General features: G+C 41.7%; 1 protein-coding gene and 1 long non-coding RNA gene across 2 annotated transcripts in view; one reads left to right on the top strand and one right to left on the bottom strand.

The window, feature by feature from the left end:
* The window catches only part of LOC146869427 (uncharacterized), a 66,250-nt gene extending 60,160 nt beyond the window's left edge, over window positions 1–6,090 (bottom strand). The window contains exon 1 of the long non-coding RNA XR_014981420.1: window positions 5,988–6,090. This is a non-coding gene — a long non-coding RNA (uncharacterized LOC146869427). The remainder of the gene's footprint in view (window positions 1–5,987) is intronic.
* LOC146869428 (natural cytotoxicity triggering receptor 3-like) overlaps window positions 1–11,706 on the top strand; it is a 56,103-nt gene extending 44,397 nt beyond the window's left edge. The window contains exon 3 of the mRNA XM_085653914.1: window positions 11,185–11,706. Coding sequence (XP_085510040.1) covers window positions 11,185–11,300 — 116 coding nt within the window. The 3' untranslated portion in view covers window positions 11,301–11,706. The remainder of the gene's footprint in view (window positions 1–11,184) is intronic.
* Window positions 11,707–13,107: the final 1,401 nt, after the last annotated feature.

Genomic DNA, 13,107 nt, shown 5'->3' on the forward strand with positions numbered 1-13,107 from the left:
TGGAACTGCTGCTTGATATAATTTTGACTACATTTACGCTAGTGCTGAATGTGTGAAGGAGCGCTGTTCTGTAGCTGCGATCTAGCGGTATACAAGACAGAAGAAGCATCGTGAACAAATCCTTCGATTTCGAAGAGACTGTTATCACATTTGCTGCCGGCGTTGAGCGGTGAGAACTGAATTGACTTGTTGCTCTACTATTTTAATGACATTTAGGCTATGCTGGCAGTGTGAGAGTGCGCTGTTTTGCAACTGCAATATTCAAGGCAGAGAAAGCATTGAGGATAAATTCTTCAAACTCTTCAATTTTGAATGGACCGTTAGTCACGCTCACATTCTCGCGGAGTCCTTGTGCGTTGCTTCTGTCTGCATTCTTCACGAGCTTTTGCTCTCGCGCACTGCCTCATGAATGTCTGACTCCAATTGCCTAATGAAAACATACGTAAACCACGCATTGCGGCGGCCATGTTAACTCCTTGGGCTGGAATTTGCTTTACTACGTTTCTGTTTCCTCTGGCCGCCATCTTAAAGTGGACCCGACTACATTTACTTCTAAACACTTTGTATCCACGTCTACAAAGAAATTGTCCACTCCTCACATCAATCTTCTTGAACTAGAAACATACTATCTTCAATAGAAACAGATGACTACCGGTTTATTATTTTGTCGTTATTTTAATTTTTTTATATTAGTTCATTATTTTGTTTAACCCATATTTTCTTACAGGTAGCCCATTCATACTGTTGAACCACATTGTATTTGTCTTTAAACATTTGTTGAGGGTAATTACATGTGATTGGAATAGTTTAAATTCTATGCTATTTGCGTGCGGTTATCTGTGATTATCGCTGATCAAAGTTTGTCTGCACCACCTAGCTTTCTTGCTACTCCTGGTGAACCTCCTATTCCATGGAAGGAGTGGAAAAAATTGTTTCTTACTTACGTGTTAGCAACAGGAGCTGACAAGTATGGTACGGTGCATAGACAAGCCATATTACTCCATCACTTAGGTGTTGAAGGGAGGCGTTTATACGAGGATCTTCTGGAAATTTCTTTAGGAATGGGGATGGTCAGCCAAATAATGTTTACGAAATGACATTGCAAATGCTCGAGATTTGTTTCATTACATAAATTAACACTGTTTTAGAGAGACATACATTTTTTTGTCATACTCAAAAGGTAGATGAAGATATTGCAATTTATGTTGCTGCGCTAAGGGGACTTTCGCTAACATGCAAACTTGGAGAATTTGCTGATTCTCTTATCCAGGACTAAATTGTAATATGTACCAATAACAAAAGAGTTAGAGATAAATTGTAATCAAAGTCCGTTTATAATAAAGCGCGAGCTACTCGCCCTTACGGGTCTCAAGGCGCTGGGGGCCGTCGTGGAAATTAAGGGCCTCATGTAGGTAGCCCAATACCGGTCGGTAACGGCCGATTTTCGGTAAATATACCGTTACCGACCGGTATTTAGGCTTTTGATATGTAGGGGGATAATTTCTGTATTCGGTATTTTACCGATTTGGTAAAATTACCGAATCGGTAATTTTACCGATTCGGTAAATACCGAATACAGAAATGAGATGTAGGGGGAGTGTGTGGTGGGTGTGGGGATTCGTTATTTACCACCAACTGAAAGTTGGTGGTAAATGACGAATGTCTCAGTTAAGGCATTATTTGGCCCTTAGATGTGTGCAATGTGGCAGACACACATGCCCTCAGGGCATGTATGTGTGCCACATGTGCACACATGCAGGTATCAGGGGTGCAACAGGGTGTCAATGTGACACCCTGCCACCCTTGATTGAGCTCCCCCCATTACCGATTCGGTATTTACCGATTCGGTAATGGTAACTGGCTTCCCATTGATTCCTATGGGCCTCGTGGCCCATGGGAATCAATGAGATACAGGTTACCATTACCGAATCGGTAAATACCGATTCTAAAATACCGACACTTACCGAATCGGTATTTTTTTACCTACATTACATTTACCGATTCATAAATACCGAATCGGTAAAATTCGGTATTTAAGGATCGGTAAATGTAATTTACCTACATGTGGCCCTAAGTGAGCTATTGCCCAGAGTCACATGGTGCTGAGCTGCCACCGGAGCCGGGGATCGAACCGTGAACCCTGTGCTCCGATGTCAGCTGCCCTGGCCGCTGCACCACACCTCTCCACTTGAAGAAGCTATTGAAATTGGTAAAGGGTTGGAGCACACAGATTTGTGGATTAAGGAGATGGACAAATGCAATAGTTCAGTGTTGACTAAGGAACATATTCCAAAGGTACCTGAAGTACATGCAGTTGTTGATGAAACCAAGAAAGCAAAATCTGTTACGACCTTCCACTCTTCTAATAAATTTAATGAATCTGGGAAAACTCCTTCTCCAACTCCTATATTTGATACTAGAGTGATTAAATATTACCGTTGCGGCGATCCTGGCCATATTGCTTCCAGTACCATGTGAATGGGCAGGAGTGCTACATGTCGAGCTTGTGGTAGGAAAGGTCACCTTGCTAAGGTTTGTAGAACGAAAACTCAATTCACTCGGGTACAAGCGGTGCATGACACTTGTGAGAGTGTGCGTTAACTAATGTTGAGTGTAGAAGTTTGCGAAAAATCAATGCACTCCGATGTTGATCCACATTTATCAATAGATGATGTTCCCAAGGAAAGCACAACCAAATTAGAGAAACCTCATTGTGTTATAAGCTTGGACAAATGTGGAATTGAAATGTTGGTGGATTCAGGGAGTTTGTATACTTTACTCTCTAGAGAAACGTTTTCCAAAATGTGGAGAGGGGAAATGTTGGTGTGGGACAAGCCCGACATTAAAGCAGCTGGCTATGGTGGAAAAATCATAGAAATTGTGAGGATGAGATGGATAGTAATTTCCTTTAATGGTAAAAAAGTTTTTGGACATGTATATTTGACCAAACAGGGGTCTGACCTTTTAGGGTGGCATCACCAAAAAGATCTCAATTTAATTCTAAATCCCTACGCCACTTTACTAGTTACTACTTTGGTTGTACACAATATTGATACATATGAGGTGACTGTGATGGAGAAGTATCCTAAGGTGTTTTCTGATCATCTCGGAAAACTCAAATTATTTTCTCACAGAATCATTTTGAAAAATAATTCTAAGCCAGTTGTTCACAAAGTGAGGAGTGTGCCTCATCTCATGAGAGAACCTCTTCATGAGGAACTTAAAACACCCTTAGCACAAGGAATAATAGAGCCCATTAAGGCCTCTGAATGGTCGGCGCCCATTGAAGTGGCACCTAAGGAAAGACGGAAGATTCGCTTATGTTTGGGCTTGCGAGACCTGAATAAAAATATTTGGGTTGATAGGCAGCCGTTACTTAATATTTCAGAAATGTTAACTGCCATGGGTGGGGGAGACGTATTTAGTTTGATCGATATGTCAGCTGCTTATCACTAAATAGAGTTACATGAAGAATCTAGGCATCTCATGTCTTTTGGTACACCTCTGGGGGCATTTCGTTACTGTAGAATGCCGTTTGGATTAGCATCTGCCTCAGCGGTGTTCCAGAGAGAAATGCAACAAATGTTTGAAGGGCTGAGAAATGTTCTTTGCTTTCGAGATGATGTGTTAATTGTAGGAAAGGATGGTAAGCATCATGATGAGGTGTTTGATGAGGTGTTGAGGAGAATGGAAGAGAATGGGCTGACAATTAAGAAAGAAAAATGTCTATTGAAGAAAAATTGTGTGACTTATTTGGGGCACGAAATATGTAAGGTAGGGATCAAACCAAAAATTAGTATTGTCTCTGCCGTAAAGAATGCTCCTAATCCCCTTACTAAGGATCAGTTGAAATCTTTAATCTTTCCTCTGTTTGGCAGAATATTGTTCCAAGTTTGTGGAAGGTTTCACTGAGAACCCTTGAGACAACTAATGAAGAAGGGTGTTCTATTTGTTTGGAATGAGGCTTGTAGTGAAGCATTTGATCAGGTGAAAAGCTGTATTGCTCAAGCTCCAACTCTTGGCCATTTTCACGTAAATGCTAAAACGTTTATTACCACTGATACAAGTGCTGTTGGAGTTGGGGCCGTGTTGACTCAGATTTATGATGGACAAGTAAGAGTCATTGGATTTGCATCTATGAGACTTCAGAATGCTGAAACATCCTACTCAGTTATTGAAAAGGAGGCTCTAGCGTGTTGTTGGGGCATAAATCATTTCAGATACTTTGTTTGGCGTCTACCTTTCAAGGTTCGTACTGACCACAAACCCCTTATTCATTTGTTTAAGGGGGAATTGGGTTTAGAAGGTAATGTAACTCCCAGGATTTCTAGGTGGATGTTATCAGTACTGGAGTACAATTTTGAAGTGGAATATGTAAAGGGCTTGAAAAATTTAGTTGCTGATTGTTTGTCCAGGATGCCTCTCGATGTGGTGGTGCAGGATGAAGATGTGGTGGATGAGGAGATTAGTGTAGTAGGGAGTGAAAGGGAATTTGCTCTCGATAAGGAAGAGTGGGCATTCGCCACGTCTGAGGATGATATTTTACAACAGGTTATGAAATATGTATCTGAAGGTTGGGGTAATCATGAGGATGATGTCTGTTTTAAGGGCTATCATCATGTACCTGACGAGTTGTGTGTATCATGGGATGTTGTTATGGAGGAGTCAATTTGTGCCACCAGTGGGGGTTAGAAGGAGGATTATTGACATCGCTCATGAGGGTCACCTGGGAAGGAATATGACAAAGAGGAGGATCCGACAGTCCTTCTAATGGCCAGGAATGGACAGTGACATTGAGGAAGTAATGAAGGAGTGTTATGCAGGTGCGAACGGTGATAAGACTAAGCTTGTGAGGCAGCCTCCTTCTAGTTGCACTGCTTTTCTCAAACATCCTTGGGAGAGAGTAGCAATTGATTTCTTGGGTCCGATTTCCAGACTTGGTTTTCACAACAGGTTTGTGATGGTTTTGGTGGACTACCACTCCAAGTGGTTTGTCATTGAAACTACCGATTGCATTGATACAGACAAGGTTCTGGGATTTTTGGAGAGAGTGTTCATGAAAGAGGGAATTCCGAAGACCTTGGTGTCTGACAATGGGGTACAGTTGGTATTGTGAAAGATGGGAAATTTATTGAGTAAACTAGGAATCAAACATGAAAGGGTTGCTTTGTTCAGGGCCCTTGCTAATGGAATATTAGAAAGAATAAATCATTTGATAATGGATAATATACAACTATCGCTGTCGAATGGATTGTCTTGGTTGAAAGAATTGAAGAAATTGGTGTGGTCGTATAGAGTGATGCCACATTCTGTGACTGGTGTGTCACCGTTCGTCTCTCTCAAAGGGCGTGAGCCAGGTGTGAAGGAAGTACCTGGTTGGCTGAAAGATAAAATAGTGTGTGTGGGTTGATTGCACCGCTGTTGAGCGTGATGTGTGTCAAAAGCAATTGGCTGCCGATAGTCATTATAATGACAGGAAAGCTGTTAAAATACCAGACACAAAAGAAGGTGATTGGGTTGCAACCAGGAAGAGTGGGATAGTAATCAAGGGTGAGAGCAAATTTTCTAAACCTGTTCAAGTAAGAGCTGTAAAGAAGAATATTCTTATTTTAGCTGATGGTTCTGCTTGGAGCACAGGGAATGTCTGTAAATGTGATGCTCCTCAACTGGTTCTCTGTGATTGATGTATAATTGGAGGTGACCCACTTCCAATTTGTTGAGACAGTTATTTGTTCTGTGTAATTGGACATTGAAATGTGGTTGTAATTGTTTTTTATTGGGTTTTTTTCCTTTGTGTACAAGGGGGAAGATGTGTAGAGTTGTCTTCATTTTGAAATGGAATATAGAACCATCTGCATGGGTGGAATGTTATGCTTTGAATGTGAAGGGAAGTTAGAGCTGTGAAGCTGGAGTACAAGCTGGAGGTGTTTTACTTTATCTCGTACTAAATAAAGATAGTACTTGAACCAAACCTTACTGGATCTCACCTTTGCAGTCTTCTTGCATTCTTCCCACGAGTAGGAGCAGCGCCTGCTCATCAGCGCCCATCAGTAGGTTCTGTAGGTCACGCCTTCCTGCTTCAATATACCTGTATTCGAAAAAAATTGTATAAATGGAGCACCAATATGTTATGTGGTGTATTATGAAGATATGAGGTCTTGCAACACCACAAGAGATGTCTGGAGCCAGACCTAAATAAGCAGCTTACCACTTTCTAAAATAGCCACCTGCCCAAAAAACATAAAATGTGCCCAACACTGTTTCTTCTGGTCAGTTTACCACAAAGAATGAGCCTGGAATGGATTAACGATGAACGGTTAAGGTCCATGCCTCTGTTTTTCTGTTTCCTACTGAGATGCTGTTTAAGACTTGCCTTTACATTGCATGAAAATGTCTGCCAGCGGCTCTATCAAGGAGACCGCTGAACTGTGCGACTGAGATTGCAATCGTGTGTAGTTGAAAAACTCTCAAATAATGCATTCCAGTGCAAATAGTTCTTTAATACATAACTGATGCTATTTAACAGCATATGCCAGATACTAATGTAGTTTCCTAGGCCTTTAATAATCATACTACTCAATTCAGCATTGCAATTTATAGCTGCTCACCAGTTTCACACAAAAACTTGAGAACTTTAAATTGCTGCCCATGTTCTATGTTGTAGAGAGACGAAGACAAATATGAATGCCACACTGTCAGACTAATGACTGAAGAAGGCTAGGTAAAAGTCCTTATAATGAAGTATATGAAATGTATACGATTAGTAAAATCAATAGGTCATGGCTAAAGCCAGATCTAATCAAATCAAAGCCTAACATGCAGTTCTATTTTAATGAAAATTATTGTATCTGTTTTTAATTTAAAATGGGGTATTACAATATTACTTATTAAATAATAACAATGTATTATTTCTATATTTTTTAAACATTAAATTAGAATTATTTATATGTTTATCTATTTCAAAATATTTAATTTAATTTAACAGTATTTCCTATGGGGGTTAATTTGAGTTCCTTTCCTTTATTATTTCCTATGGGAGAGTGTTGCAGCACCAGTGGTTGGCGATATGTGGTTCTGAACTAAATCACAGTTTTCTTTGTTCGTAGTAATTTACACTCGGATTTTGTCAATATGCCAAAAAGTAATAAATGTACTCAAAAGTGCAAGTTTCTCAAAAGTGTAAGCTACTTTTGTGAATCTCGCCCTGTGTTTCTAAGTTTTACAAACTCGTTAATTTCCAGCACTGGTACTGCTTCATCTGCATGTAAAACTAAATAACCATGGTTACCTGTTATATGACGTGCACTGTTTTAGTCACATGACGCCATTCATTTTGACTTTTGAGTAGTGTATGTACCAAGCTTTACTCGCAGACAAGAGAGGTGCAGAAGGGTTGCAGCAGTGCAACGGTTTCTTACATAAGATTGTACGTCATTCTTTTCCTGAGGGAGTCCCAGGAAAGAAATTCTGGCGCCTGACGAGGGGTAATTCCTAACATACTGGATGTACCCATGAGAAACCTGTACATAAGCATTGGCAAAACCAATAAGTTCTCTTTGGTAAGCATGCATTTTTTTGTGAATAAATGCAACAGTATTATATTTTGGTGTTTTCTACTGCATTAAACTTAACATTGTATTTTATTTTGGAATATTTATTTTCGCTCAGCTTATGCTCTGCATTCTCCAATGTTCTTTTGTATATTGCTTTATACTTGAATGTACTTTCTTTAGGATTCATTCATATCTTGTGCTTTGTCATGTACAGACCAAAGGATGAAGAGCGTTGACTGAAAGCTTCTGTATGCCTAGTTATGTTATGTCTAGTAATATTATGTTGTACTATGTTATATTATGTTTAACTATGTCTAGGTATGTCATGTTACGTCATGTCTAGATATGTCTAGTCATCTCTACTCATATCATGTAATGTCTACTTATATTATTTCTAGTTATGTTATGTTTAGTTATGCTATGTCTAGGTATGTTAAGTCTAGTTTAATCAATCGCAACCCAGAAAACCGCCGGTCCCATTAGCATGGCGGTGACGACCGCGGCTGTGAGATTTTTTGCAGTCCGCACGCTTGCATGGCGGGCGGAGCTGGACCACTTAAATGGGGTCGGTGCAGGGCCAGGCTCCGCCGGCATGATTATGATGCCGGCGGTAGCCAGCCTTTCCGCGGCGGTGGAACCGCAATGGAAAGGCATGCGGAGAACGTCTCTGGGGGCCCATTGCAATATGTTTGGGGGTGTGGGTGCACTGGGGGGGTATCCATGGTACCCCCCTACATGTCCCTATACCAGGTGGCAGGCACTGTGCAATGCCTGCCATGCAGTGCAGGGAAATGCTGGACATGCTTTTTGGACACCGCGGCGGTGCTGCTGGCAGCAGCAACCGCCGCAATGTTAAATGCCGCGATTGTACCGCTGCATTCAGATTTCGACTGTGGAGCATACTAATTGGACCGACAGTTCTGCTGCGGTCCTAGTGGGCGGTGTTTTCCCGCTACCATTGCGGTCGGAGTGATTTTCCGACCGCCATCCTAATAGACCCCATAGTGTCATAGTTATGTCTGTTTATCTTACGTTATGTCTAGACATGTCATGTCATGCCATGTCATACCTAGCCATTTTATGTCATGTCAAGTTATCGTGATTGTCCACTCACTCCCATTGGGGTATTCGTGCGCTAAGGTATTTACTGAACTGGTTTAGAGTAGCGAGGGTGAGAAAAAGGGCACCAGGAAGGATTAAAAGAACCAGGTTTGAAGCTCCTTCTTAAAGTTTGGGAATTTTCTGACAGTCAGATAGAAAGGTGAAGGAGGTTCCAGTTATGGGCTGTCAGATTGGAGAAAAAGTCCAGACCTTGTAAGGCAAATACATGGAACATTAGCCAAATGTAAGGTCGGGCGCAGATCATATGGGAAGGCTCGCAGAAGTCAGAGCTTTGTGGGTATGACAAGAGGGTACTGCGGTGCATGCAGGGAGATTGAGAGCCAATCAGGCTGCTGTGTTTTGAACAATTTGCAATAACTTCATGAGGTAGTTGGGAATACCAACATAGATGACTTTGCCATCGTTAAGAAAGCTGCTGATCGTAGCCTATGTGACAATTTCGCAGATGCTGATGGGGAAGCCATTTCATTACATTGTGGAGTGATTTAGGGATACCAAAGCATGGCGAAGATACAGAATTAACTTAGTGTGCCATAGAGAAATTTTTCTCCAAAACGATGTCAAGATTCCTGGCTGAAAACGTTCTGGTAGAGTTCCCAACTCCTAGGGCGACAAGCTCGTGGAACAACCATGGTTTCCACAAAAGAGAACTACTTCTGTTTCTTTATACGCTGGGGGAAATTTGCCTTCACCCATAGTGCAATTTAGGACACACATGCACAGAAGTTTTCATGTGTTTCACTTGCATTCTCTGCAACTCATCTTACTTGCCGTCCACTTAGGACCACGTCACCGCTAATGGATCTGATTATCCCAGCAGAAGGGGTCCCATAGATGTAGAAAAGAGTTGGACTCAAAGAGAAGCCATGAAGATTCCATATGGTGGCCAGTGAAACAGCTAAAGCTGCCTGTAGTCCAGACCTAAAGACTGGACTACAGTCTTTAGGTCTTTAGAATGAGGATCAGGCTGTCTTGGCATACCTTAAAAGTACTAGAATATATTGAGTGCCCTTCAGAGCTTATTGCGTTTTTGCAAATCTTCATCGAAATGGTGCTGTTCCTTTCATCAATAGGGTCTCAGGGTAGAACCCTGTAGCATCTCCTGAAAGAAATATGGTTCTTTGCTGTGCTCATAGGAATGTAGGGTAACTTAATGCCCCACCAGCCACCAGTGGTCAGCAGAAGTATGGGGAGCAGAAAACTCCATGTATGAGCAGAGAGGGCGAGAGCAGAGATTTAGCAATGATATTAAGAGCATTGGCCAATCCTAATATGGCAACAATTATTTAGATTTCACAAGTGGAGAAACTTTTCTGTATTCCTATCCTTCTTAATACTTTCCAACTTATATTCAAAATGTGATGAACCATCTCCCATGCTGTTAGGCCCTATAAGGTCTCCAGCTTCAACTTTCCTCATTCAAGTACAGCCCTGACAGGCATTATACCTCTATTGTTATTAACCTGTGAAACTTGAAGAAATAAAAGTAGTGGCAATAAATAGAAGGGAATATAAAGGAGAAGGGAGACAAAGAGGAAGTAGGGTGAGAAAGGTGAGAAGTGAAGCAGGCAGGAAGGAGGAAAAGGGTAAATGCAGAGAAAAGGAGGTAGGAATTAAAAAGATCGAGCAATGATAAGACAATGAAATATGAACAGAGGCTTACAAAGGGTAAGAAATGTAAGAAGAAAGAGAGGGGAATCAAGGAAATGACGATGGGGGGAAGGGGAAAGTAAGAGGGTAAATAAGATTGAGAAGGAGACAGTGGCAGTAAGAAGGAGAGATACAATAAAGGGGCAGTGAAGAGGAAGTTGTAGAGGTGTAATGGTTAGAGACAGGAGGAGAGTGATTTAGAGGAGCAGTGAGGAACGAAGCAGATAGAAAGGCAGTATATAGAGAGCCCATCACACCCCTGCAGTGATCTGTATGCACACTTACTCCTCACAGTATGGGAGTTTGTGTGACAAAACTTGTCATGGATGCTCTTGAATACCGGTGCAACCTTAGCTGAAGTGGGATTACTGCTGTTACACTACACCATGGTGGCGGTAATTCTGCTACCAGTAGTGCCAAAGGGAGCAGTCTCACGGGTGCCAGTTGTACCTTATCTGCCAGAGTTTACTACTAGAATTTGAGAGGTGTTTACATCACCTGCCAAATATTACTACTCTGGATAACCTGGATCTGGATAGCGCCTGGATACCCTCACGAGTGACTAGCTGCTTTTGATAAATCTGTATTCATTCATTGATTGACTCTTAACTCCACATCTTTGTACCTCAAAGATTTATATATTGTTAGTGTATGTAGATGTGGAGTTAGGTGCAGTGAACCTATACTTATCTATACATGCTTACCTTCATGATATTCTGGTAGTCCATATTTTTGTCCTCAATATTCTGACATTCAACCACTATCGGGAATCAAACATTTCCTGTTTCGTTGATCTGCAATTCCAATGAGTAAATATTTGACCTGTATTACTGGTACTGATGCAATTCCTTAATTACAGGAATCCAAGGACAGCTTGTGTCGGGTGATCTGCACACGGCTCTCCAAATCCTCCGGATCGTTCTGCTGCTGGTCCTGATCTCCCTGGCCGGCTTCCTCATCGCGAAGTTCAAGTGAGCATTGTGGTTGCTGCTCCTGAGGTTCATCACTGGGAGAGATGACAATGCATTCAGACCCACCTACCTATCAGATGTCAGCCTGTCTGAGCAGGATGTCTTAGCAGCAGTGGGGCCATGAATGCTTGTCCTACCTTAGGGTTTGAAACAGAGACCTCCAAGGACTGGAAGAGTTGAGGCGTCGCCCCTCCACCTCTGGGAGGAGCCTGCCAGTGCTTGCACATGCGCATGTGCAGGGTTTGATATTCTCTAGAGCTGGACTTTGTCGCCTCCTCCCCTGCAGGGCCGGCCTGACACACTCAGATTGTCAAATATTGGAATACTAATGTGCTATCCAGTTTTCAGGATATTAAAAAATATTATGTATGATAACTAAACACATATAAAGTTATTGATTGGAAATTTTATGGAGACTGTGTGAACATTTGTTTATCATTTTGAAAGCACAACTGGTCTTTGGTTTTCTCTTTTTTCAGTCACTTGGAGATCCCAAACTAAATTATACAGCACATAGCAGAACTAATAATGCATTATTATTACAGGGTGGCAGGTAACATATTGACCGCTTTGAATAGATACTCGTGGTGAACACGTACTGTATCACATTCTGTAATCTTATAATGCACAACTCTATAGTTTGTACCCAATGTCACTGGCTAAGCAGAGGGAGCATGTCTGAGGTCCTTTGTAGCTGCAGTTCCTCCTCCTGTCCACCAGGGAGCAGTCCAAAGAACATCTGGTGTTATGTTTGGCTTTGACACATTAGGTGACAGAGCTCTGCACATGTCCTCAACCTAGATGGAGTGAACTCTGTTTTGACTTTGATGCAATGTCACCCTAGATAAGCATCAATAAGAGGGTTAGCACACTGCGGTATGTTACCTTTATGTTATGTCAGTTTATTTTGCTTGTTCATTTAATTTCTTTGCACTGCTTCAATATAACAACCGGAGGTAAATTGCCCCTGCGCAAAATCAATGGAAGATGCTTCTATGGTCCTATGGAATACAGAGAAACTCTCATTGAGACCCGAACAAGGAATGTTGTAGCAACCTTGGCCCCACTAAGGGCATCATTGAATCCAGCGGCCAGATTGGTTACATGCACCAAGTGAAATGCACACATCTCCCCAGTCTTAAAATCCCTAAACTGACTGCCCTATGAAGCAAGAATACAGCTAAAGATTGCCTGCCTGTCGCACAAAGCCCTCCACTTCAAACCCCCCAACTATCCAGCGCAAAAGGTAGAGCTATCCGGAGGGGGTAGACCGTCTAGGAGTGCTAACTCTCTCCGCCTGAAACCTCAGATCTTTCGCAAAAAGAGAACAAGCCAACGAGCTTTCTCTGGCTCTGCACCGAAAATCTGGAACTCTCTTCCACCGGAAATTATTAGAATCTCTTCCAAGGTTGCTTTCAAATTGGAAGTAAAAAGATTCCTCAAGAACAAGTTCTTACCTTAATAGGGTGCGCGATCGTCTACTCTAATGCATTGGACTTACTCCTTTAAGCCCAGACCTGGATGCTAATCATGTATTTTTTTTTCTTTTCTTTTCTCTTCTTCTCTTGTTGAATCATTTGCTCCCCCCCCCCCCATGTCGCTATGTATCAGTTACTAGCTCATTCTATGCTGGCCCCTAGGATTTGTAACTGGCCTTGTTATGTGAGCCCTATTTGATGCTCTGTCTGTTTTATATTCCCATTTGGCTCATGTACTGAACTGTTACCTTCCTTTCCATCAGATTGTAAAGCGCTCTGATATCCCTAGGGATCAAGTTCGCGCTATAGAAAACTTTATAAATAAATAAATAA

This window comes from Triturus cristatus, chromosome 1_1, assembly GCF_964204655.1.
Source record: "Triturus cristatus chromosome 1_1, aTriCri1.1, whole genome shotgun sequence".
NCBI lineage: Eukaryota > Metazoa > Chordata > Amphibia > Caudata > Salamandridae > Triturus > Triturus cristatus.